At 35.3% G+C, this 26,994-nt stretch overlaps 4 protein-coding genes and 1 pseudogene across 8 annotated transcripts; 4 read left to right on the plus strand and 1 right to left on the minus strand.

Annotated features, from left to right (window-relative positions):
* The first annotated feature begins 391 nt into the window (after positions 1-391).
* On the plus strand, positions 392-4,248 carry LOC118346312 (MND1-interacting protein 1-like). Its single transcript, XM_035687200.1, has 3 exons — positions 392-2,010; positions 2,825-3,349; positions 4,039-4,248. The coding sequence occupies exons 1-2, from the start codon at positions 394-396 to the stop codon at positions 3,320-3,322; spliced, it is 2,115 nt and encodes a 704-aa protein (XP_035543093.1). The 5' UTR covers positions 392-393; the 3' UTR covers positions 3,323-3,349; positions 4,039-4,248.
* Positions 4,249-5,778: 1,530 nt separating this feature from the next.
* Positions 5,779-12,625, minus strand: LOC109009228 (transcription factor TFIIIB component B''-like). 5 transcript variants are annotated; one of them, XM_018989627.2, is made up of 11 exons: positions 12,520-12,625; positions 12,118-12,443; positions 11,977-12,040; positions 11,546-11,892; positions 10,973-11,444; positions 10,758-10,858; positions 10,540-10,583; positions 9,594-9,786; positions 6,716-6,860; positions 6,313-6,449; positions 5,779-6,089 (listed from the first exon to the last, which is right to left on the minus strand). In XM_018989627.2, the coding sequence occupies exons 2-11, from the start codon at positions 12,337-12,339 to the stop codon at positions 5,949-5,951; spliced, it is 1,866 nt and encodes a 621-aa protein (XP_018845172.2). In that variant the 5' UTR covers positions 12,340-12,443; positions 12,520-12,625; the 3' UTR covers positions 5,779-5,948. The 5 variants fall into 5 exon arrangements, with proteins under 5 accessions (XP_018845172.2, XP_018845170.2, XP_018845171.2 ...); XM_018989625.2 differs by having other exon boundaries at positions 11,977-12,046; XM_018989626.2 differs by having other exon boundaries at positions 11,977-12,046; positions 12,118-12,439; positions 12,520-12,616.
* An 831-nt stretch (positions 12,626-13,456) lies between these two features.
* Positions 13,457-20,689, plus strand: LOC108980178 (annotated as a pseudogene).
* Positions 20,690-24,186: 3,497 nt separating this feature from the next.
* LOC108980179 (receptor-like protein 15) lies at positions 24,187-25,335 on the plus strand. Its single transcript, XM_035687197.1, has one exon. The coding sequence runs from the start codon at positions 24,187-24,189 to the stop codon at positions 25,333-25,335; it is 1,149 nt and encodes a 382-aa protein (XP_035543090.1).
* Positions 25,336-25,539: 204 nt separating this feature from the next.
* LOC109009196 (receptor like protein 21-like) lies at positions 25,540-26,043 on the plus strand. The gene has a single exon (XM_035687198.1). The coding sequence runs from the start codon at positions 25,540-25,542 to the stop codon at positions 26,041-26,043; it is 504 nt and encodes a 167-aa protein (XP_035543091.1).
* The last annotated feature ends 951 nt before the right edge of the window (positions 26,044-26,994 follow it).

Here is a 26,994-nt window from a genome sequence, read left to right on the forward strand (position 1 = left end):
GAAAAATAACTAAGGGGTTATTTGGAATTTCATTTAGTCTTTATGTGATTCTATTATCATAAGAAAACAAATTGAAGGTTGAAAGCTTTTAGATTTTGGTTGAGTATGGTATATGCAAATGGATTTGGTTACAGGAAAACTGAAGATAAGAAGATGTTCAGCTAAAATGTTGGCTAGTTTTTTTTTTTTGTCCCATCTTCTTTCTTTTTTGTTTCTTGTTTGCTTTTCTGTTCAGTTGAGATTGTTATTGCTCTTGCGAGTTACGTTGGGGGGGGGGGGGGTGCAGTACATAAATCTGAGGAGCTCAGAAGTTTTGTTTGCTTAAGGTGACAGGGTTTTAGGATTCATGTTTTGATATATATTCTATTTTAAATCCATTTTCAGTGTCCACAAATGGGTGGCTCAGAAAAACATGCCAAGAGCAACCAAAATCCCCAGTCCAAGAAACTCAATAACGACAATGATGAAGAGAACCACCACCTCCCAGAGACAACAGAACCTGATTCTGAATTGGTTCAAGCTGAATATTATCCTACTCCAAGAAAATGTGACCAAAACCCTGAACTGGGCCAAACTTCATCATATGGTGATTCAAGCAAGAATAACGATACCAGTAATGTTAATCTGAAACCGTCTGTGAGTACGGATTTTGACATGAAAAACTTGAAATATTACTCTGAGCAACAGTTGGAAGAATTGCTTCAAAAGAAACTCGAAATGATTTATAATGAAGCTTATGTGAGGTTAATATGTCATGGCTATTCACATGATGTTGTGCTGAAGGCGATCTTGACAAATGGACACGGGTTTGGTGACATGGATATTTTGACAAACATTGTGCAAAATTCGCTTAATTATATCAAAACTGGTTTTGTACTTGATGATGGAACTTATATACAAGGCCAACAGGTTTTTGGGGATATGAAGATGTTGGTTAAAAATTCGCTTGCGGTCATGATTTACTTGCTTCGCCAAGTTCGGCCCAACTTGATCAAAAGAGATGCCATGCGGTGTCTCCTCATGAGCAATTTTCATTTGGGGGTATCCAGTACCATAAAAGTACCATTTTCGACAAATGAGTGTGAGGATCAGGTGGCTGAGGATGACAGTTTAGTTAATGCATCTATCGAGGTTTGTGAAGTTCAAAGTGATCAGTTTTCTGGTGATGGCCAGTCCGATGATTTAAGCAAAAATGGTCCGTCAGAGGACCTTGGTTTTTGGTTAGATAGAAAGTTTAATGTTGTTAAGAGCTTAAAGCATACACCATCGTTGGAAGCTATGTTGAAAATGAACATTGAAACTTTTGCAGCTGCTTGCCGTGCTACAGTTAAGATGTCTCCAAAAATGCAGGCCACAGAGACCTCCTTGCCAAGGAAAAAATCAACTGAACCACTTGAATGGGAGGACTCTTGTATGGTTAACTTAATTTTGGGTGGATTTGGTGATTTAAGGCTAAATGAGCAGTCAGAGAGTGAATCCCTCGATCCTAAGATTGAAATCATCTCAAGTTTAGTCCAGAATATTAAAGATATCAAGCAACAGGTGAAGGACCGAAAGGAGTGGGCTCAGAAGAAAGTGGTTCAAGCTGCTAAAAAGCTCAGCCATGATCTTTCAGAGATCAAGATGTTGAGAGTAGAGAATGGAGGAGAACGGCAAGCAAAGAATGACGAAGTGGAAGTTAATAAGGAGGCCTTAAAGAAGCTTATGCAACTGGAGAATGCTCTGAGGAGGGCTGGTTGTCAAGCAGACCTTGCAAAACTAGCTAACAGAAATATTTCAGCAAAAAATGCAGAAATCAGAGCAGAGGTTGAGGCTTTTAAGTTGAGTGCATCGGAGTCAGATAAAATGTGCATGGAGGTTGGGAGGAGGGAAAATAAGTGCTTGAAGAAAATCTTGGCCTTGGAGAAACAGAACAACAAATACCGGGAGGAGATTGAAGAGGAGAAAAAGAAGTCCTCGCATTTACATCAGCAGTTGTTCGACCTCAAAAAGGCTCAGGAGGAAACTGAGGTGCATAACTTTCTTCTGGAAGTAGACCATGACTATTACTTTTCAATTGTTTATTGAGCTATGTTGTCAATATCTCAACTCCTTTCGTCTTAACCATTTTTTGCATGAAGCAGGCTCTCTATGTTATTTGCGATATAAATATCATCATACTAGTCACACCTACTCAAGTTCTGGACAGAGGTTTTCTTAAAACTTGTTGAAACTTGTATCTTATTGTCTTTTTCGCCCCACCATCCTCCTTGCCTTTTCCATTGTAGTTTACCATCATATTTTCTAAGTACAGAATTGATTATAGACACCAGGGGGTCTTGGGGGCTTTAAAATACAGAGAACATGGAAGAGAGAAATTGAAGCACATCACTTACAGACATCCATAAAAAAAATAAACACTTCGAAGAAGTCCTTGGTCTGAAAGAATCTTAAATTTAGTTATGACCATATAATCAAATTGGCAAACACCAGTGACTCTTTACGTGTTTTCTCCTCCATGCATTTTTCATTTTCTTGAATAAGGTCATTTGCTGACCATTAATTGTATGGCCCCATTATTTCCAAGGTAAGAGAAATGGGGTCCAAAGTTCAGAAGCAAAGGCAATACCCGCTTCTGTCTGTTTAACGTGGATGCTTGTTATGATGGGAATTTTCTAAGAGCAAGCTAGATACCTCATAAACTTTTTGGAAACAAGTTTTCAGTCATGCATCTATGTAAAAGTTGTGCAGTAATTGCACCTCATGTATTTCCTGTCAGACACATTGAACCTATATGTATTATTCAATTCAGGAAATAAAATTTGATAAATGGTTTTAAGTACAGGTGATGTGGCGGCAGGAAGTAGAAGCTAAAGAGCTTGCCATAGCCCATGTGCAGGAAGAACAGAGATTAAAGAAAGAAGTGGAGGTCGACATAAAAAGAAAGCATGGTGCCTTGCGGCAAAAGATGGACCTAGATTATCAGCGTTGTAAAGATGACAAGCTGCGACTTGAGCAGGAAATATCCTCTCTCCAATTATCTTTAGATTCCAGCAATCCAAATCATCTACAAGATGTTTCTGCAAGACCTGAGGAAGATACAGTTGGGGTGATGCTTCCTGATTTAAGTGAACTGCTAGATTTTTCTGAGGAAGAAATCGTCCATGATCGAATATGCTTGATCTGTATGGAAAATGAAGTTTCTGTTGTTTTCCTGCCATGTGCCCATCAAGTTCTATGTGCCAATTGCACCGAGGATCACTGCAAGAATGCAGAAGCTAAGTGTCCATGTTGCCAGGGCCCAATTGCACAGATAATCCGTGTTTATGGTACAAGCTTATAGATTCAGATCAACATATTTCCTTGACTGGTAAGATCCTAACAATGCAGTTGCAATGTCTTTAGTTCAAGGTCCCATCACTGTCATTATTGCCATCTTCTTTACGGAAGAGTTGAAATTAGTCTGATATTTGATGTATTATTATAGCATAAACCTCAAATTATAACAAGGCCAGTATTTCTCCTCGTCATTGGGGTGAACTCATCCCCATCTTCATCTTTTCTTTCAGTTTTTTTTTGGCGAAACGCCAACAAATGATAGTGGTTGGGGGGGGATTGATATCATGCTTTGTGGGAGGTGCTGCTTCATAAGATGAGTAAATCAAATAACCTATATTGTATTCTTTTTTGTATACAAAGTATAGCTTAGTATTTAAAAGATACTACGAGCTAGCCCTGTGGCCATGAGATTAGGTTCAAGATATATATCTGCTGTAACTTTTCATTCATGTTAGGCCAGTTATTGAAGTCTCATCGATCCCAGTATAAGAAGGTTAGTGATTTGAAAAATTTTTTATAGACAAGATGGTTTTTAATTTCCGAACATTTTGGCAATTGTGGTTTATGATGGATAGGTAAGACATGTATACCAGCGGCAGGTTTGGTTACGATACTGATCGAACAATAAGTTATTTAGCGATATCCCTTCTCTGCATTAGTTATTATTACTTAGGCCATACAATCTCACTAACCTCATTCTTTTGTTTTCGATGTGGGCAGGAACTCAAAAGACAATAGTAATAACCAAAAGGAAAATGTGTGGACGGTGTCGCAAATTAACGGTACATCTTCCAGACTTCCAGTGGCATAACATTCAAGCAATAAAAATGTAAAATGTGGGAGTAGTCCCTATGTTTTGCTTCTTTCTAGCCTAGTTATCCTGTTCTGTGCAATGACTATTAGCTCGTCTAGAGCCCGGTTTGAATACAAGAAGTGTTTCATTTTATCTCATCATTACAACTTTTTTAAATTTATATACAAAATATAATAAATAATTCAACTTTTTCAAATTTTAAAATAATAATAATATTTAAAAATTAATATTTTAATAATATTTTATTTAACTTTCAGCCTTTATCTCAACTCTCTATCCAAACGTCATCTAAATAATCTTTCTTTTTTCCTTTTTAAACCTGTTTGGTTTTCCTTTATAGTATTTTATTTTTTATATATTTGACCTATCTTTTTTATATTTGATTAATTGTCAAACTATAATAGTTATCTTGTCTCCTTTTTTTTTTTTTTTTTTCATTTGATTTAATTTATCATTTTGTTAATGTTTGACTCTCTAAATTTAATAAAAATGATGGTCTAACCGCTAACGTGCTACTAAGGTAATCAAGCACCAGCTTGCAGCATGAAACATGCCAAATGCTGTACAAGTATCATACCTTTGTAACCCAAAAGGGGTGCAAGGAGTTTTAATTTTTACCCCGGTTTTGACCCTACACGTTCTCATTAATTCAAGTTCGGAATCAATCTGTTCACAATTCTGTTTATTAACGTATTCAATACAAACCCATCAAAACATTTATTTTGGTTAATACTTTATTTTAAAACATTCTCTTAATTTTTTGGTTTTTTCATATATTGAAACTCAAACTTATAAACATTAATATTGCATAAACACTTATATCGATAATAATAATTATTATAAAATGAAAAATAATATTTATTGTTTAGTCTCGTACATTTTTTTTTTTTAAAAAAAAAAAGAGGACTTGCACACCCTATAACTATATCATTGAATCAAAAGAAATGACATATTACATTTAAATACTAACTAAACTTGCAGGAATAAGAGTGGGACACAGAATAATAAAGAAAAATGATATTTGCACTCACAAAATGTACAAGCGTCGCACATTCCTTTTAAAAAAAATTAAGTAAATATGAAAAATTGAAATCTATATAAAAAAATTAATTTTTTTAATGATAGATCTTACTATTTTTTTAAAAAAATACACAATACTTACATAACTCATAACTGTATATAAGATTTCTCAATGATAAAACATTCTTCCACCTTATCTAAATTGTTGTCAGAAAATTTGTGCTTAAAAACAGAAATGCTACAAGGTCAAATCAAAAAAATAAAATACAAAAATATATATATATTTATATCCTCAGCACCGACAGATTTAATCAATCCAACCAGTTGCTTGTAGCACTATTTACAATCTATCTCAACTCATCTCAACACATCTCAAGTCATCTTCGAATCCAAACGTCTCCTAAGACTTCTTCCTAATTATGAAACGCATAAACTAACAACCTAACCTGTAAATTGCAATTAGATGTTGAAATCCTAACAAGTGGGGGGTGGGTGAGGGGGGGGAGTTCCTTCATTGACGCACTCCTTTTTCTTTCTAATTGGAAACAGAAATGCATTTATTTCCAAATGCTATATTTCTTTCTTCTGAAGATGATGATCTAAAATCGTCAAAAAGATGGAAAAGATAAGGAAAAATATTTGCATTTTCAGACAAGAATTGATCACTCTTACAAGAAGCAATGGGCGTTTTCGTGTGTCAGAGGAGTGCTTCTGTACAGGGTGCTTTGCTTTAATTAGAATAAAAATTTTAATTAAAAAAAGAAAAAACCAATAGATTGTGTATTTTTTTTTATTGCTAATAATCACTTTTATATTGACTCCAGTCATAGAGGTTATCATCGCCTGCATCAGACTTGGCAGGACTACGAACTTCACCCAAATCTGCTTCCTGATCTTCAACAACTTCCCCATCCTGCTCAGGTTTTGCCACTTCCTCCTGTGCACATATCAGGTTAGAAAGAGGCATCAAGACTGCATGAAATAGTTAAAAGAAAAAAAACGAACTTCATTTTACCAAAAAAACCTTTAACCATAATCCTAACTAGCTTAGTCAAACTATATGGCCTCATAAACGTGGTCATTTCATGCTTAGTGGGGCTTGAGACCAGGTTCCATATTACCTTTTAGCAGAAGAGAAAAGAAAACACCAAAATGCTTACCTTCGCTTGAGGAGTCAATTCCACTATCTCCTCCTCCTCCTCCTTGCCTGTCCTTCCAACCACATCATCTACATAAGCGTCTTCTGCCTGAGAAGCTTGTCGCAACCGCTCAATCACCAACTGGAAATGGGAATGATCTAAAACAGAAAATTATATATTAGGTTTTCAGCATTCCTACTCATGAAGATTACCTTGATAAAGACTCCAATAGAAACCATAAAACATATATTGTTGAGTTTGGTACCAAAATGGTTAAGCTTAGTTTCCCAATGCTTATGTATGAGACTACATGAATTAATACAATCTAAATCATGCTGAGACTACTAAAATTAAAATTATCATGGTACAATTGAGAGAATAAAGAAAAAGAAGATAGATTAAAAAGAAAGATAAAGGACTTCACCTTTAGCACGACTGGTTAGGGCTTCAGAAAGCCGTAATGGATATTGACGCTCTTCCTTCTTAAATTTCAACTTGACTTGATGACGTGTTCGACCAGGAAAAAGTTGTTGTATCATAGAAAAATCTGTCCCGAACTGCCGAACAGCCTATATCACATATTTAAACAGAGATTAGTTGAATTTTTATGTAAACAGCAACCGATGGACTGGACCTTGCCACTTTTGTCTGGAGAAAAAGAACAAAAAATTGAGCAATTAAATTCTTTATTCCAATTTAAAAAATTACAGTGGATGATAAAGGACAAATCAGTAACCAACTCTAGGGAGTTAATGCTGTCTCATCCCTTTCCCTCTCTTGCACTATCTCAAATTTTAAGCTTTTCAGCCTACACTGTTTTTTTGGTAACAAATGCTTCATTATCAACATGAATCTTGCCAGGGAAGGTGTTTACATTACAGAAAATCCCATTTCTTAGTGCATCTAATTAGCATAAAAATGATTGAAAATTGCCACATGAAAGGTTCATAAAGACATATCAAGGGAACCAAAAACCATCTTATTTGGTAAGACCCACTTCAAAAAAAGAATAAAAGAAAAGAAGATGCACTTAAATCACAACATCACGAAATGCTTTATATGGTTTCATGGAAATCACTTGACACACTGCAAAACCCTTCCAGAGTACAGCAACTTCAGGGCTGGTTTTAAAGTTCAACTAATGGTAAACTCAACTATAGATTTAGGCCAGGTTTGGCAGATATCTTATATAATCATTACAACTTTCCCAAACTCCTACACAAAATATAATAAAAAAATCAAAATTTTCAAATCCTAAAACACAAATAATAAAATTATATTCTAACAGTATTTTATTCAACTTTCAACTTTTATCTCATCTCATATGTGTAACCAAACGAGGCCTAATCAACTCTAGGTTGGAATGCAGCATGCTCCTCGAGATTTAATGTGGAGTTAGTTTTCATTATTTTCTTGCATCTATTTCTAGCTCCTAACTTGTAATTAGGTGCTCTCCTTTGTATACTTCCTGTGTACTTGGGCTTCACCCATTTATTTATTTTTTTATAAGTAATATAAAATTGTATTGAAACAAGTAAATAGACATTGTCTAAGTATACAGGAAGTATACAGCAGAGAACACATAATTAAAAGTTAGGAGCTAGAAAACTCAAAGGGGTTAGTGCAAGTGGTGAAGGCCTTGGTCTTGGGGTATCACTCTCTTCAAGGTCCAAGGCTCAAGATCTCATTGGTGCAAACAATCCTTTGGGGCCACACCCTCTGGTGAAAAGCCAGCGATTTAACTAGTTCTGTATAGGGAAACTTTCAAGGGTGCGGCGCACGGGACTGAGATTTACTCTGCAGGAGTAGGTCCGAAGGGCTTTGCCTTGGAGATATTCCCTAACAAAAAAAAAAAAAAAAAAAAGAACTAGAAGAGATTTATGAGAGGTTTGGATAGTGAGTTGAGATGAGATGAAACTTAAATAAAATATTGTTAGAATATTATTTTTGTTTTAGGATTTGAAAAAATTGAATTGTTTATTGTATTTTGTTGAGAGTTTAAGAAAGTTGTAATGATTAGATAAGATTTAGATGAGATCAGTTGACATGCTCTCTCAATCCAAACGACCCCTTAATATATGACTAAACAATAATTGTTCAAGGTAGTGGAAACAGTTCAGTGAACACCAACGGGCATTAGCACACTAATGGGGTGATCTCCCTCCTCCTGCGCAGAATACAGATTATGACAAATATACAGGAAAAAAATAAAAAATAAAAATAAATTACGAAGTCCTCTGACACCTTAAGACTATTAGTACCATAGAGGCATAAACGAAAATCCTGCATAGTGTTCATTAATTACCAAAACTGTTATCTCCCAACAGACCCACAAAATTCACTGTAAATTAAAGATTACCACTGAGCAGATCTCCAACCTTATGAATCCTATAACATTTGTCATCTGTCATGTCCAATATACCTTCATCTTCCTCTATTTGGATTATAATCGCACACCACATATGTTCCAAAATTTCACTAAAAAGATAACAATTTGGCTAATTTATTTTGGATCTACTTGTTGCACCTAACAAACAAAATATAAGCCACATCGGATGGTGCTGTATGTGCAGAAATTGGGGAAACCACCTACTACTTCACTGTGAGGTTGCTAGTACCATGTGGTACGATTTCTTTGACAGAGTCAATTTAGCATCGGTTATGCCTCGACAGGTAGAAGATATCCTTGCTACCTGGAGAGGATTAAGGGGCAACACCCAAGTGCAGCTGTGTGCAAGCTGATCCCCATTTGTTTACCATGATGTATCTGGAGGGAGAGGAACGATAAAAACTTCAAAGATCACGAGCAGCACTGGATGAACTTAAAAGTTTCTTGCACAAAACTTAGGCCTCGTTTGGTTACGCAGTTCAGATGAGATGAGATGTTTTGTTAAAATTTGAATAAAATTTTGTTAGAATAAAATTTTTTAATATTATTTTTATTTTGAGATTTGAAAAAGTTGAATTGTTTATTATATTTTGTATGAGAGTTTGGGAAAGTTGTAATGATGAGATGAGATGGTTTTGCGTATCCAAACCAGGCCTTGGTTCCTCGGGCGATATCCATAAATTTCAACAGACCAAGTCTATGTGATTTCCTTGAATTAAACAAACTTCAGTTTTGGCAGTTTCATAAGCTGAAACAGACTATTTATTTGCTTTCACAGTGATTGTAAGACTAAAACTTGGTCATCTTTCTGATCATATCCTTTAGATGGTTTACTAATGGAAAGAAGAAATAAACGAGACGTTTTTTTTCTGGCAAGTGAAAACAAGAAATGAATAAGATGGTACAGCTGTACCTCATAGAACAGTTCTGTGTCTTGTTTTGACCATCTTGTACTGGGAGTTTTGTCCATGAAAGACTGGTAATTAATGAAAGGGTTAGTTGGAACCTCATAACTTGGTTGATCATCATCAGAACCTCTGCCTTGTTCTGAAACAAAAGCAGCCTCTCTATTGTAAGATGATTCCTCAGGGAAGGAATTGTAAGACCTGCACAGAAAATAATTGTAACACCAAAAAAAAAAAAATCATTGGATCACATTTTTTATGAAAAGGAATCCTGGAGAGCATGCAAACACATGTCCTTTACCCAGTTAAACACCAGACCTGTGTAATGTGTCCCCCCACCACACGGATCAGGTAAATCATCGACTTTTTAACCGATGGGACGTAGCCCCTAGAAATTGTTTGCACCTCAAACCTTGGACCTAGAGGGAGCATACCGCCAAGACCAAGGTTCTTACCACTTGAGCCAACCACTAGGGGGCTAATCATTGGATTACATATGACTCCAGGTATAATAAAACCAAATTACTAACCAACAACATTTGCTTAGATTACGGGCTATTCGAAATTCCGCATTTCATCAAATAATACCACAATTTTCAGGCCAAACAACATGTTCCATAAAGTCACATGGCAACATTAGAAACTGGCCTAGCCCCAAGGGGCCCACCCTAACACTCCTAAAATGCAAATTTACATAAAATCAAGAAACATTATCTGATAATTGCAGTCTTGTAAGAACCTAAACTAAAAAGAAAAAGAATATACATAAGATAAACCCTTATTTAGAGGAGCAACATAATCCAACAGACATGCAAAGACTACATAGAAAAAAAGAAAGAAATAACTCAAATTTTCTTGAGTTGCCTATGAATGCAGACGTTATGCTACTTGATACAGAAAACAAATAGCAATTCTACAGGTCTAGCCACATATAGGTCATGTTTAAAAGGGTACCTTAAATTGGTCAAGGGTGTTTTTGACGTTTCTGCCTCTTTGCTCTGCATGAGTGGACAAGTTGTAGATGACCAAAGCAAATTAGCAAAGTTGAATTGAGCAAAGACACAGTAATTATAGCAAGGTAGCGCTACAACTAAAAAACAAGAGACTAGTATTTCTACTAAAATAACATCATCACAAGAACAAGAACAAGAATTAGAGTGCAGAATATGTACCGCTAGTCGCTCCTTGTACTCAGCAAGCAAAATGAGATCCTTGATAGGCAACCTTTGAGGGTCAATTTCATCCTCTGGTGTTTCAAGTAAAACCTTATCCACTACAAAAGAGAAAGTAATCCAACAATTCTGTTAATACAGCCTACTTTACCATGCAAATATGTATACTGAAAGTGTTTTATCTTGCAATCTTAGAGATCTGGGATTTGATTTACCACATCTCCTGTTTCGACGAGTTGAATGAGAAAATTTTTTGGGAGGTTCTTTGGTCAACTGGTCCGCAGCTTCATTGGCCCTCTTGCGCTTTTGTACGGGTTTACCATTTTCAACCCCAGATTTCTTTGACTTTCTTGGAGCCCTTTTCTTCTGGGACATACTTTCCACTCTAAATTCATCATCACTTTCCACTCTATATTCATCGTCATCATCACCATCCTCAACTTCGCCTATATTAGAATCAGTGGGAGGCTCACTAGAGAAGCCCCCATTTTCATTAGCCTCACCATCTGGCTCATCGATAAGTTGAAAAGATACTTTTTTCCTTAGCTTTCTCAACGATTTGCCATCATTGTTTAGATTTCTCAACGATTTGTCATCATTGTTCTCTTCATCAGCTGTAGCAGATCTTTTGCATTTTTGAAGAAGATCCGATGATGTAGAAGCTTCTCCTCTTCTACAGTTAGAATCCTAGGGCAGAAACATGACAAGACTGTTTTGAGATATTTGAGCAAATAAGTTGGTTATCTATCAAACGCCAATACCATAGCAAACTGCCATAATTGAATTACCAGTTCCGTTAGAATTTCAGGAACATCCTCTGAATGCAGAATATCCCTCGGAACAGGGCAATCGGAGTAAGAAGTTTTGGAAAGATTTATTGAATCTTCGTTCATTGAAATTTCAGAGGTTGGGTCCAATGTAATAAAATCATCAAACCTCATTGAGTTATCTTGTAAATCGTCAGCCGGGAAGGCAGGAACTGAGTCCACATTCGCGTATCCGGTGTCAGAAGGAACCAACTCAGGAGCTTGTGAATGCATAACAGACTCAACTTCTGGGTGAGAGATGTCAGTACTAGGTTTCTCCTTTCTTGTTTTCATCTTGGGCTTGGGTCGAAACTTGCCAGTATGCAGTCCTAAAATATGAAGGAGAAAATAAACAACTATAAATGCAACATAAAGCAAGAACAAATAAAGCATGCAGCTGATTCTAAACATACCAAATGGAATATTGGCCTGAGACATAAAATCTAGATCTTCCATGCCAGAAAAGGCCCCAGCTTCCTGAAACTAATCACAAATCTATCCGATTTAGCAAAAGAAAAAAACAGAGTACTTCTTTAAAAGTTAAAAATCTTCACCTCTGTTTCCGACCTTCCATTATTAATCTGAATATCTACACCATTGTTAGAAACACAAGCTTCCCTACAAGTAACTGTATCTCGGTTTATATGAGCATCAGGACAAGTTTGAGGCTCTGCAGCATCACATGCCTCAAGTGCTGAAGAGTCAACAGAATTACAAGCCCGAATACCAAAATGCTCCACTGAATCCTTATTGTTGAAATCAAGAAAAGTAGGCATTTTTGAATGAGAAAGGGAACCTTCCCGATCATCATTACCATTTGTTGCGCAGCCTCAGAAAGAATACCTCCAAAGGGCTCCAATTCAAATTCCATGGAGTCTATCTAAAGCCAAAGGAGTTCCCAATCAGCAAACAAATACAAATATAAAAAAATATATTTGGAATATTCAAATATCTACCTCTGCTGACAAGATTCCCATGCAGGAATGCCAACCAATGTGGCTCTCGGATGTTGCAACCTCTGGATGCAGAGCATCTTTAGAGCCAATATCCTCTCCCATCACATGTTGGGATGAGGTCTTGACTGATTCCAAGCTTTTGTTGTCAGAAAAAGAGCTTTCATTGTCTTTTGATTTCTGGTTAATGCAAACAATCTCTGAGGTGGCTGCAGAAATTCCATCTGCAGTTGTCAATTTATTTTCTGCGACAACGGGCCGAGCATATTGTTTAGTCTCTAAGCCTGAGGGGGTTAGTCTAACAGACTTTTCATCATTAGAACCTGAAGGAGCTGATGGGACTGATGGGACTGATGTAGAAGTCCCATCTTTTGCACTGGATTTAGCCTTTGGTTGAAACTTGCCACCAACCTTGGCTGGAAAAAAAAAAAATTGACAAACCTTTAAACTGCTTAAAGAGGAAAATAGTTTTAAAGATAACAAGCTAAGAGGGGTGTGTCAGAATAACCTACGTTTACTTTTAACTGTCTCCAGAATATCATCACAAAATGGGTCGTCCAAATCCATTCCCAAATAATTGCACTAAAACCAACAGAATTTTTGTTTATGAGCTGTTTAGATACCATATACCAATACCAAAAAGACTAGTATAAATTCTTACCTCTAAGGCTAGCTTCTCACCGGAAATGACGTGATGTGCTCCAAGCGACAGTCAAGTGCGACTGTAAGTGCGGTGCGTCAGCCTCTACTGGTCACGTTGGCTGGCACGGAGCAAAGAGAGTGGGAATAAACAATGAGATATATACATATATATATATATATATAGAGAGAGAGAGAGAGAGAGAGAGAGAATGAGAGACCAAGAGAGGAAAAATAGGCTTACCGTCATGGTGGGGTGAGACAGGGCTTGTGGCGGCGCTTCAAACAGAGGTGCTGCGCGATGCGGCAGCGTGAAGCCGCTGAGCTGGATGCCGAGAGATGCAAAGGATGAGAGGCTGATCGGGAATTAGGGTTGAGCACTGACCAAGTCGGAGTCGGTATGCTCATCCTCTGATTCTGATTCCGACTCCAAAATGTTCATCCTCTCCTCCGACTCCGAATCCGACTTGTCGGAGCGGAGTCGGATTTGGGCTTCTTTTTTTTTTTTTTTACTGTTTTCAACTTCATATTTGGCACACTTTTTAAAAAAGGATTTTTGTGTGAGCTTGTAAATTTAATTTTTTTCAAAAATCACAATCTAAAGTAAATAATTTACTTTTTACTAAAAACATAACAAAAAATAAAACTAAATGAAAACAAGTAACATACTAAGTTACTAACATGCTTCAAAAAATTAAAAAAAAAATTAAAAATGACTAATCACTACAATAAACATTCACTCCCATCAATGCATCATCCATCATCCACATCCAACTAATCACTTCAAGTCTACAATTAACATCCACACCCATCATCCATCAACCACATCCAAAATCGTCCACACCCATAAACCACATCAATCATAATAATATGTTCTTACAACGATTACAACAAACATTTTTTAAGTTCTAATTTAGAAAAAGAAAAGAGAAACCCAACATTTTCTAGGTCCCAACCAAATTAAATGTTACAAGTGCCACATTGTCATTCCACCTTCTAAGTTGTGCTTAAAAATAAAATGAAAAAATTTTGCTATGCCAACCAGAAAATGATAATGACAACAGAGCTAACTATGAATTTTGCTATGAAGTAAATATCCATTATCCTCCATTAATTTCACAGAGAATAACATTAATACCATGAAATTTACGAGTTCCCGAACTCCAAGAACTATATAACAGTTCAAAGAGACTAATAAACTCCAACCACTAACAGTTCAATGATCTTACAGACTCCAAAAATCCAATGCAAGCATTGTTGATGGTCCTCTCAATTCAACCAAGGAACGTGATATAAGTTATCCAATCTTTCTTTTCATGATTTTCAAGATTGTCAGCCACAAAACAGACATCAGCAGGACTTTCAGGGAATAACATGACAACTTATGTCGGATATGCACTAAATTAGTTTATCAAAAAGACGTGATTTCGTCAGGTCTGAATTCCTAAAGGTGATAAAACCTCAACTATGTACTTGTAAAAATGTTCAACTTTGTGGTACACAGATTAACTGCCCAACCACACCATCAATTACAGAAAGAAAATATAAAACAGCCCACGTGTTCACTAAAACAGTCCCAACTTTAGCATCATATTAATATATAAACAGCCCCAAACCACAACACACAAACAAAAACAGCTCCAAAAACAAGTATAATTGCAGTTTATTCATTCAAAACATCCCAACAAAAACAGCCCCAATATTAACTCAGATTAAAACAGCCCAAGCACAATCACAGTATTATCCAATCATTCCTTGCAACAACAAAAAAAGAGCCCCAAACTCATTCAATTTTAGTTACACAGATTTTACACAAACTCATCAACTGCAACATCCATCCAAACAAGTATAATCACAGTTTATTCCTTCCAAACATCCCAACAAAAACAGCCCCAATATTAACTCAAACTCATCAACTGCAAGTCTGCAACATCCATCCTATTTTAGTTACACATATTTTATACAAACTCATCATCACAAAATTACACAGATTTTACACAACCATATAATCACAAAATTACACAGATTTTAAACAACATATCATCGCAAAATTACACAGATTCACATCTTACACAGAGAGAGAGAAGACGAAGGGAGAATAGAGAGAGAGACTTACCGTATCGACCGCGGCCTGCGGGGGTGGTTACTGGGTAAGGGTGAGGTCGCGCGGCGACTCGGCGAGAGAGAGACAAGGGTCGCGCGTCGACACGGCACCTCTCTCTCTTACGATGTATTGGGTGTCAATGTCGACGCTTCTGCGGCCGAGATCAAGAAGGCTTACTACCTGAAGTTTATGTAGTTTCCAATTTTGGACTCGTAAGGTATGTTTCGATGTAGTTTCCGATTTTTGGACTCGTACCGGTACGTTTGGATGTTAAGGCAGGCAGGTTTGGATTGGGCTGATTTATCTCATCTCATCTTATTTTTAAACATAATTTAAATATAAAATTTTTAAATTCATCATTTCAACTTTTTTAATTTTTTAAACAAAAATAATATTATAAAACTATATTATTACAATATTTTAATTTTATAATATTTTTTATTCAAAATTTTTTCTCTCATTTTTCAAAATTTAAAAAATACTCAACTCAAACTATCTCACTACTATTCATAAATTATCTTATTATTATTAATCTTTTCTCAGTCCCCAAACAAGACTTAAGAGTATCAGATCATATGTTAATAGAATAATAGTGAATAGTTTGTGAGTAGTACAATTATGTTTGGATTCGAAAATGACTTGAGATGACTTGAGATGAGCTGAGATGGATTGTGAATAGTAATGAGATGAGTTGTGAATAGTAGTGAGATTTGTGAGTTAAAGTTGCTGAATAGTAATGAATAGTAGTGAGATGAGTTGAGATGAGCTGAGATGAGCTGAGATGACTTGCGAATCCAAACAAACCCCTTTGATACCTGGAAAATGGCTAATAATTTAATTCCAGTTTCATCCAGTACTCCCAGTGTATTAATGCCTGATGGTTTTGTTAGGGGAATATTACACTTCATTAGCTCGTGATTTGAGGTGAGTTTGAGTTGATAACCTGTGCTTTAAAAAGTCATAGTCTGCTTGACACCTAATTTTACTTTTTTTTTTTTTTTTTTACTTGCTTTTAGACCATCAGTTTAATGTGTCGGATTAGAACCAGTTTGCTATTGTTTGTGTGTGTCTGTTTGAGCTACTATTGCAATATTTCAGCTTTCTTTTCAAGGCATTTGGTTTATTTTGGGTTGAAAAATTATTAACAAATATGACAATAGAAGGGTAAAGGGCAAGTGTTAGACCACAGATTGAGAATCAAATTTGGCTTCATGGCGAACCAGATATACCACTCCCAACTGCCATTTTTCGAGTCATAGTGAATTCAACATTTCAACCTGCTAATACAGCAAGTAAATCTTTTTAATTTATTTTTTGTATAGATACTTTAGAACCGTCATATCTTGAATCTAGAAGAAAAATAATACTAGTAAAATGTTTCGCTTAGAAAATATCTTATATGTTCTTTCCAGGCAAGGTCAGTTCACCCAGACAAAAATCCTGGAGACCCTAAAGCTGCTGAAAATTTCCAGGTATAGTTCTTAATATTCTATACAAAGTATCTTATTTTGAGTTTTGTGCCGTTCTACTTGTTCAATTTGTTATCATGTAATTCCTTAAGCTATATATGAAGGTTTTTGTGAAAACAAATACTTCTTCTATCATTTAATTACTGTGAATTCCCAAGTCTGCATTACCAAATAGGAAAAATCAAAGTTTTTTCCAGGTCTATATTGAGCCTTTTGATTAGGTAAATTATGTTTTAATATAGATCATATTCTACCCTCTTGCCAAATATTCACATGGCTTTTCCTTAAGTTGCCTTGAGTCATTTTAGCTCTATAAGCATTTGAATATGAAGGAAACAATACTGGTAAAATAAAATGTGAAGAGTACAATTCTCAATCTTTTGTTTTTGTTTTTCTTACGTTCTTATTTTTTGGCTCATGGTGTATGTGAAGGCACTTGGTGAAGCTTACCAAGTTTTAAGTGATCGATCCTGAGAAACGTGAAGCATATGACAAGCATGGAAAGGCAGGAGTCTCATCGTAAGTTTATGCCAACCTTTTTTTTTTGGTTGGTTTTTTTTTTTTTTTTTGCCGGGGGGGTGTTGCTTTCAGCATAGGTTTAGACTCTTTAGTCTTTTTAAAAAATTGCATGTGCTTTGTATAGCTGTTAAGAAATGAAACTTCTGCAATTTATAATAGAGCTTCAGGTCTTTTGATGATTATAAGAGCCTTTTCTACTTCATCGACAATGCTTCGCTTTGATTATATTAAGAAATCTATGTATCAAAATAATTATGTAAAAAGCAGCACAAGTTATTGATTGAAAGAAACTTTATAGGCATTTGTTGGGGGTTGTAAGAGAGCTATTAATTTCAAACTGAATTACATTGGATCATAATATTTAATACAAAAAATGGCACCTTAACTAGTCTATTGAATATCGCTATTCCTATTTCAACCGGCTTCTTTATTAAGCTTTGCATTCTCCTTATCGCATGCTTTTTTTTTTATTTAAATCTAAAACCTAGTGACTGCTTTCTCCTTGCCAGGGACTCCATGGTGGACCCTTCAGCCGTGTTTGGGATGCTTTTTGGGAGTGAGTTCTTTGAAGAGTATGTTGGGCAACTTGCATTAGCTTCTTTGGCATCTGTTGAAATGGAAGAAGACTCACAAGATCCTACCGTCCGTAAGCAAAGAATTCAGGAGAAGCTAAAGGTATACTTCTTTCACCATTGCTCTAAAATTCTTGATTCACTTAACTGAAACTCCTGCCTTTTTTTTCACGTGCAGGCATTGCAGAAGGAAAGGGAAGAAAGGCTCATAGAAATACTGAAAAATCGCCTTCAACCATTTGTTGAAGGTAGAACAAAGTTCAAACGAGTTCATAGAATGGGCAAATTCAGAAGCACGACGACTCTCACCAGTTGGTAATTTCTATATTTAACCACCCTAAGATTCTACAAATCGGATAGTGTTGGCTTCCAAGAACCTCTCCTAACAAAAGATATTTTGATGAGTAGCAACCCCAATATATTCCAGGGAACGAAGAGCGATATTAAATTGAAATAAAGTAAGAAACTGTTTAAGTTACTAAAGCAAGAGCATCATAGATGGCCTTGATGAGCTATTTTCAGGTCATGTATGAGATCTTTTGATTCTTTATAGCAATTTCTGATTGAGATTCTCCAGAAATCTCAGATTTATAACTACATGCTAAAGAAATTTATTGACATTCAAACAACTTTTTTTTGTGTCCTTTCCCCTGCTCCTTATCTTCCTCTCAGAAGGTGGTCTATTTTTTTAGAGTGGTCGTATGAACGAATTAGCTCACGTTTAGCAATAATCCTTTATCCTTGAGCAAACCTCAGGGTCTCTATAATTTTTCTAGATGCCCTAGGCATGTTAAGTCAAAGTCTAACACTACTGAACCAAAAGATGTTTTGGTTCCATTCTAGATTTCAATTACATAAAGGCTCAATCTAGTTTAGTTAGGTCAATGCTTGGCTAATAAGGTTTTTTCTTTTGGCTAATAAGGCAATTGATGGGCACAAAATACAAATAACTATTACTGTAGGGTTTGAGAAGCAGCTACTTTACTTTCAGAGGCATTTATTGTTATTGTAATTTGAGAGAGCCTCATTAACATAATAAATCTGATAAAAGTAGAACACTTCATTTGGTGAAAATTCATATAAAATCTTTTAGTGTTATCTATCTCCCCCCTCTTCACCAAGAACAAAATCTTCACCAAGTACAAGTCCACACTGTCACCAGGCCGCCTGGTTGACTATGTTGACAGTTTGCATTACCCATCTGGTGGAAGGTTTATGCTGGTACCAAGCCCAACAACTGGTTTTTAAACCATTCATTTCACACTTCTTAGTCACTTTCCGTGAGTAGCAGTGAATGGAGGTGGTATTACGTTGGTATTTCATAAGTGCATGCAATGCTTAATACATACATGCCTGCTTGTATAGCTGCTCTGGCCTCATTTGGTCTTCCATTGCCTTAAAGGCAAAAATTTGCATCATATCTGCATACCGAAGCGAAGGTACTCATTAGATACAAAGAAATAGTAGCGCTCTTTTCCCTGTCACCAAGTGCAATTTGCTTGCTCATTTTTGTTACTGATATCAGCTTTTGGTGAGGCTATGCTACATACCATTGGCTATATTTACTCGAGGAAAGCTGCGAAGGAACTTGGAAAAGACATACGATTCATGAAGGTACCATTTTTTAGCAGAATGGGTACGGGATAAAGGACATCTGATAAAATCGCAAGTGATGGCAGCTTCAGGTACTGTGTATCTGCTATCAAGCTTTTTCTTTTTTTAACAATAGAATCTAGGTGGTTCTGTCAATGTTGAGTTTTGCTTATGAATGCGAATAGCTCATGCTTCTCTGAATGTGTAGGTGCCGTGTCTTTAATTCAGATACAGGATGAGTTGATGAAGCTAAACCAAGGAGAAAACAAAGAAGAGAACTTGCTGAAAGCCATTGAAGATAAGAAGGAAGCCATGGTTAATTCCCTTTGGCAGATTAACGTTGTCGATATCGAGACAATCCTGTCGCACGTCTGCCAAGCAGTGAGTTTTAATATTTGCTCTGTAGTATTTTGGCTTGATGCTAGATGATTTTAGCTGTCCGTTGCTCATAAAGAACTTTCAAGACTGACTATATACCAGTAAATCGACAGATTATAATAATCTAGAATTTTGGGTGCTTAAAGAATTAAAGGTTATAGAGATTTTGAGGAAAAGAAACTCTAGGTTCATTTTTAACTTTCTAAGAAATTAACATCTCAGAAATTTAAGAAATGATTACCTTGACTCCATTACTTAGCGAAAAATAAAATAAAAAATAAAAAATCTAGACTCTTCTCTGTGTCTCAGGTTCTCAAAGACCCTGGTGTTTCCAAGGATGTTCTGAGGCTGCGGGCGGGGTAAAGCATTGAAAAAGTTAGGAACAATCTTTCAAGTAAGTGGTTGTTTTGCAAATATTATGGTAGCTTGAGTCAAATGTTTGATCCCTCTGTGTTTATATTTCCTAATGGATCAATTCTCGTTGTTCTCAGGGAGCCAAGGTTCCTTACAGTAGAGAAAACAGCCTGCGACATGAAAGTGACAAACCGATTGATGCTTCGTTTGTTTTCGGAGATGAGATAAAATGAAATAAAATTAAAATTAAAAATTTGAATAAAATATTATTAGAGTATATTTTTAATATTATTTTTATTTTGAGATTTGAAAAAGTTGAATTGTTTATTTTATTTTATATTAAAAATTAAAAAAATTATAATAATTAGATAAAATGAGATGAAATATTTTTTCAAAACAAACGAGAGTAATGTCGAGCAATGTTTGCATTGTTTTTCTGTTTCTCGATTGGCATGCTTTTGTTGTTTATATTTATTATAATAAGCATTCTGTACCTCAATAGATTCAACGCTTATCCATGGATTCTGTCTCAGTCTGTAAAATAGGAAGGGATATTTATTATTTAAAAAATAATATTTTATTTAATTTATATCTCATCTCATATCTTCTTAATAATACGTACTTATGAAGCGTCAAGTCAATGTAGTCAACGGTAGTTGCCATAACTTTCTTGGGGCCCACAATCAATAAAGAAAGAAGAAGAAAGCCCATTGTGTTTACACACTGTCTTGCATTTAGTCGTATAAGCCATAAAGTCGATACGTCTTAACTCTGGGTGTTATTTTCCAAAAAATCATTGAAAATTAGAAATTTGATTGTTCCGACTCACAGATTAGACAGATTAGTAAGGTGTGACATGTAAAGACTCGTTGTTTGTTTTGTTTTTTTCTTCTGTAAGATTTATCTGAATTGAGTGACCGTCCACGTCTCATCTCATCATTATAATTTTTTAAAATTTTAATAAAAAATATAATAAAAAATTTAATTTTTTTAAATTTTAAAATAATAATAATATTAAAAAATAATATTATAACAATATTTTATCATCTCAACTCAATTCAATATCCAAACACATCCTTAAAGAGAGATCGAGTTTTATAATAAAGAAATTTAAAATGGTTTATAGGACGATTTATTTGATAAAATAATATAAAAACTGAAATTATGCTTTTGGGTTGTGACTTGAATCAATTTATATTTTTACATGTAATAAAAGAAATAAAAATTAAAAGTTACAACAGTTCATATTAAAACGTTATTTTTAAAAGAATTATCGCTCTATAAACATAACACTTCAAGTTTAATGGGTAGAATGCTTATTTTTACGAGTATAATGTCACATTGAAGTCATATGACTCTACTTAAAATACAAAATAATATAAATGTTGAATTAATGCTTTTGGATAGAGTTTTGAATCGGTTTATATCTTTATATGTAAAAAAAGAAAAGAAACTTAAAAGTTATAATAATTCATAATAAAACATTACTTTTAAAAGATTTACCGTTTCATAAACATAACACTTTAAATTTAATAGAAAATTTAACATGTAAAGAGGGAGGCAAACTAGATAGCACATCAACATTTTTTTATTTCTCATAAATACATTTAAACTCGTCGTAACATTTAAACATATTTATATTCATTTTAAATAGATCTCATAAAACTCACTCTATCATCTTAACTCATTATTATTTATAAAAAATTCAACTCAATTCAGCTTAATATTCAAACGCAACCTTAATATACTTATCGATGATACCAATTTATCAAAATTAGGGACAATCTTCAAGTTAAAGTAGTTCACGTTGAAATTTCCAGGAAAATGTAGCGGAAAACGCGCTTTTTATGCATGGACTGATGGAAGGGAAGACCTGGCTTCAAGATTTTACCCAAAACATATCCTCTAGCGTGGATGGAGACATTATAAAAGGCATCAACGAGACGATGACAAATATGCAAAACCATTGATCTCTGCTGTTGCATCAACAAGACAAGAATAGCCATTATTATTTGCTTGAAAAAATATTCTTCACACTCTACTTTGTGAAGAAGCCCAAGCAAACCTAACGTGCTGGGGTGAAAAAAAAAAAAAAAAACTATGTGAGGTGTGTGGAGAATGTAATGTACAGTAGAGTGTGATATAGCATTCCTCAATTTGTTTTACGCATTTCGATAAATCCCTGGTTCGAAAAAATGGAGACTTGTTTTGGTAAAAGAGTCATGTTGCTTTGGTTTATGGCTCTCGCTTCTTTCTGCCCATCCGCTTGGGGTGAAGTATGTAACAAATAACAGAAGAGAGCTCTTTTGGAGATAAAAAACTCCACCGATGGTCTAGCCTTCAAGGATTTTGACGGTGGGGATTGTTGTGAGGCAAGTGATAATATCTGGTGCGAGGGGTTACTTACCAGTATCGATTTACGCGGTATTGATACACCATCAAGGACATGGATCCCAAATGTAACTTTGTTCACCTTATTTGGTGAATTGGAAGAGCTTTATCTTAGCGGCATCAACATTGGAGGAGAGCTTCAACGTGAGAACCCTAACCTCATTTATCTATCCACCATTTCTTTCATCATCATTATAATCTCTCTCTCTCTCTCTCTCTCTCTCTCTATATATATATATATATATATATATATATATACACGCACACAATTTTCTAATTTTGACCCTGTTCTTTTCTAATTTTCCGAATGGGACTTTTTTTTTTTTTTTTCACCGAATGATTAAAAAAATATTTTTAAATGATGTAGTGAATTTTTTATTTTTTTTTAAATATTTATGATGATTAAAAAAATACATAAAAAAATTAAAAAAAAAAGAAGAAAAAAATTAACTTTTTTCGAGACAATTTTTGGGTCCCAAATTCGGGACCCGTACCATCACTCTTTTAGTTGTTTGTCATAGCTTAGCTTGTGCTCTCAAATCCAAATAACTTCATTTTGACTGATTAATGAAGTTCAAAACGATACGTTATTGTAAGATGATTCAGGGATGTCTGAAAAGTTTTTTTTTTCACTTCACTTCACATCTCATATTATTTTTTTTATAAATATCATTCAAATACAAACACTTTAAAATTAATTATTACAACTTTTTAAAACTAATTATTACAATTTTCTCAAATTTTTAAATAAAAACAATTCAATTTTTTCAAATCATAAAATAAAAATTATATTTTAACAATATTTTAATTTTATAATTTTTTTATTTAACTTTTTTTCTTTTATCTCTCAAAATTCAATAAATAATTAATTCAAACTATCTCGTTACTATTCACAAATTATTTTACTATAACTTATAAAATTATCATTTCATCTCATCCCTCAGATTTACTATGAACGACACGAGCTTCTGTGACTCTGTCGGCATGTTTTTGGCCTTAAAACCCATGGATCTTGACCACCAATTATTTTAAAATTAATTAAATTGGTACATGTGATTTGTTTTAAAATTAATTTATTCTATGTATTTTCAAATTGAACTTTTGATTTCTCTGATCAAATTAAGTTTTTCGTTGATATTTTGTAACTAAATCATTAGCCATGTGACCAGAGACAAATCTAAGGTATAACACGGTTAACACCTAGGATGAGATAAAGCGAGGTTATTTTTTTAAAATAAAAATAAATCAAATTATATTCTGGGTAATTTCAATTTTATAAAACTACCATTCATTAATAATTAATATAGAGTTATAAATTAATAATTTTTCGTATAAAAATATCAAAAATTCAAACCATAATTTGAAAAACTGACGATTCTAGCTGGTTTGAAAAACTGAGGGTGGTTCTTGACGGCCACCACCCGGGGCAGCCAAGTTCAGTCCTTTCATCTATACGTCTTCTTCATTTAAATTGCTTGCTAGAAATATTACCCGCTATTTATCATAGACCAATCATATAACGATTAACGCACATTTCTCAAACTTACTTGGTTGCAGCATTTTGTGAGTTGGAGAGGCTCAAATCTCTAAGGATCTTGGATCGCTTGGGACTAATTTATTGGAAGGCAATATTCCCACTTGTCTTGGGACGATGGAAAACCTTGAAAAACTTGATCTGTCGAGAAACCGCCTTCATGGCAATCTACCTTCCTCAATATTCTCAAATCATAGCACGATTGTGGTGTTCAATGTTTCGGATAATCAATTAGACGGCAATATTCCCTCTTATCCAGGGATAATTCAACAGTTTAATCTTTCAAATAATCGCCTTCAGGGTAATGTGCCTTCATCAATATTCTCTAATCAAAGCCAGATTTCCTTGTTCGATGTTTCTGGTAATCAATTAGAAGGGCTGGTGTCATTTTCCATGTTTGCCAATTCTTCAAGTCTCGATTACCTTGATCTTTCAAGCAATCATGAGTTGGAAGTTGAAACTGAGTCTCCCTCGTGGATCCCTACCTTTCAGCTAACCACACTGAACTTGGCGAACTGCAACCTCAACAAGAAGAATGGTCATGTTGTCCCGAGCTTCATCTCCACCCAGATTAACTTGCAGTACCTGGACTTGTCGTACAACTCCTTAGAAGGAGGCATACCATGTCAACTGTTCTTTAACACCAACACCACAGAGTTATACTTGAGAAGCAACAAAATTGAAGGTTCTTTTCTTGATTGCTTCATTAATGGAACTTCAAGCCTTCGATCATTTGACATATCTGATAATCACGTTAAAGGTCCCCTTCCTGAAAATTTTGGAAGTCTTTTTTCATCCTTATATCATGTTGACATGTCCTCAAATGAACTAGAAGGCAAAATTCCTTCATCCTTTGGTAGTATGTCTCTCGAAATATTAGACCTTTCTAACAACATGCTCTCGGGAACAATACCACCAAGTTTGACTGGAAATGACACCCCACTGGTATATTTAAATTTGTCAAACAACACCCTGCAAGGAGAAATGCTCCCAAGGGACTCCAACATGACAAAGCTTGAGTGCTTATATCTTAGCGGCAATCACTTTGAAGGAATAATCTCGCCCGCGATATCGAACAGTCCCAGCTTGGTAATCCTAGATGTTCGTGACAATTACTTGTCTGGTAAAATTCCTAAGTGGTTGTATGATCATCGTCACTTGGTAGCCGTTCTTTTAAGTGGAAATCACCTTGAAGGTCACCTAACACAAAGATTGTATCGAATGCAAAGACTGCAAGTTTTTGATGTCTCTCGTAATCGTCTTTAAGGAGACATTCCCTCCTGCCTTGATAACGTTACATTCTGGAAGAAGAGTTCTCCAAGCTCTACTAACTCCAACTATTTCACGCAAAAGGGTCGACTGTATTACCTATTAACTCGGAGTAATAGTTTAGACTATGGGTTGAGCTTTGTATCATTGTTTCGGATAAAAGATAAGGTATATACTTTCAAAGGTGTCCCCCTCTTGTTGATGACTGGAATTGACTTGTCATCAAACCAATTGACAGGTGGCATTCCCATTGAAATTGGAGAATTGTCACAGCTTCTGTCCTTAAACTTGTCGCATAGCTCTCTAACAGGTTCCATTCCAATATCTTTCCAAAACTTGACAAGGGTGGAGAATTTGGATCTTTCTCACAACATGTTGAGGGGTAAAATTCCTTCTGAATTGGTTGCTCTCACTTATCTATCTGCATTCAGCGTTGCCTACAACAATCTTTCAGGACGAATCCCATTTGAGCGGCAATTTTCAACTTTCGAAATGCGATGCTATGACGGTAATCCAGAACTCTGTGGAGACCCCCTGCCAAGAAAATGCTCACGCACAAACCAACCGAAAGAGGAAAAAGACGAAAAAGAAAGCAACAGGATAATTGATCACCCTTTATTCTTCTACGCATTTGTAACAGTATCCTATGCATTCGGGTTTTGGGCTTTCTTTGGGATCCTTATCATTAAAAAGAACTGGAGGTAGAAGTATTTTAGAGCTGTGGATAGATATATTGAGTCGTTTTTGGAATATCTTTCCAAGTATCGATGATCCAGGGTCAGCTTTGCAGTGGAAGCAATTACTTAATGAAAGATTTGTATCTCAAAGTAATGCTTATCTTCAATAAAGAAGCCGCAGGTAATGGTTTTAATTTATGAGTTTGGGCTTTTTATGTTATTGAGTTTTGTTTTATTCATATGCATGTAACGGTTTCCACTGGGCAGAAAAAGGTGTTTTATAAGAACTTTTGGCAGCAATATATATTTAGACAGCAATTGTCTGATACAACCTGCCATGGTTTTTTTTTTTTTTTATCAAACAGCCTCCATGGTTTGTGTGACACCAAAGAAACCTAGATTTGATACTCTGGAAAACCAGGCGGAATTCCTAAACTTATATTTATACTTAATGAGTAATTATTTTCAACTTGAATCATAAGAAACGACTTCACGAACGGGAAAAAGGCAGGACGACAGTTATAAGATGGCATCGTTCCGAGGCCAAGCAAAGGCGATGGCGTTGAAGGCGTCGTTTGGCGAGGCGGAACTCCGGTGAAGTCTTCGACTAGCTGGGGTTCCTAGCCTCCCCGAGTCAGCGTGCCACCAAAGATCTACACGTCTTCACCAAGCGTCGCTGATTCAATATTTTTAACGACAGATAGATATCAGCTTGTCAACGATAGAGGAAAAGGTCTGGGTACAACATAATGGACCATTTCAAGACTATCACAATCCCATTGTCATTAGAACACATTGGCAATGTTGATTGTATCTTCTTTAAACTTTCTTGATAAGAACTCAGCTTTAAACCCATTTAGGTCACCTCTTATGGACATTTATTGGCCAAGATAATGGGCTACAAGAAACTCATTATTTTAAGTAGGCAGATGAACCTTTTTCTATTATGTTTATAAAATCAATATGATATGAATTAGGA

This window comes from Juglans regia, unplaced genomic scaffold (assembly GCF_001411555.2).
Source record: "Juglans regia cultivar Chandler unplaced genomic scaffold, Walnut 2.0 Scaffold_738, whole genome shotgun sequence".
Lineage (NCBI taxonomy): Eukaryota > Viridiplantae > Streptophyta > Magnoliopsida > Fagales > Juglandaceae > Juglans > Juglans regia.

Bases quoted from the DNA above. Each gene is read 5' to 3' on its own strand.
- LOC109009196 (XM_035687198.1), top strand. From the start codon at position 25,540: ATGACTGGAATTGACTTGTCATCAAACCAATTGACAGGTGGCATTCCC.
- LOC109009228 (XM_018989625.2), bottom strand. From the start codon at position 12,339: ATGCCTACTTTTCTTGATTTCAACAATAAGGATTCAGTGGAGCATTTT. The intron at 6,861-9,593 runs GTACAGCTGTAC...TATGTGATATAG, and splicing joins ACACAGAACTGTTCTATGAG to GCTGTTCGGCAGTTCGGGAC. The intron at 6,090-6,312 runs GTAAGCATTTTG...ATATGTGCACAG, and splicing joins AATTGACTCCTCAAGCGAAG to GAGGAAGTGGCAAAACCTGA.
- LOC118346312 (XM_035687200.1), top strand. From the start codon at position 394: ATGGGTGGCTCAGAAAAACATGCCAAGAGCAACCAAAATCCCCAGTCC. The intron at 2,011-2,824 runs GTGCATAACTTT...TTTTAAGTACAG, and splicing joins AGGCTCAGGAGGAAACTGAG to GTGATGTGGCGGCAGGAAGT.
- LOC108980179 (XM_035687197.1), top strand. From the start codon at position 24,187: ATGGAAAACCTTGAAAAACTTGATCTGTCGAGAAACCGCCTTCATGGC.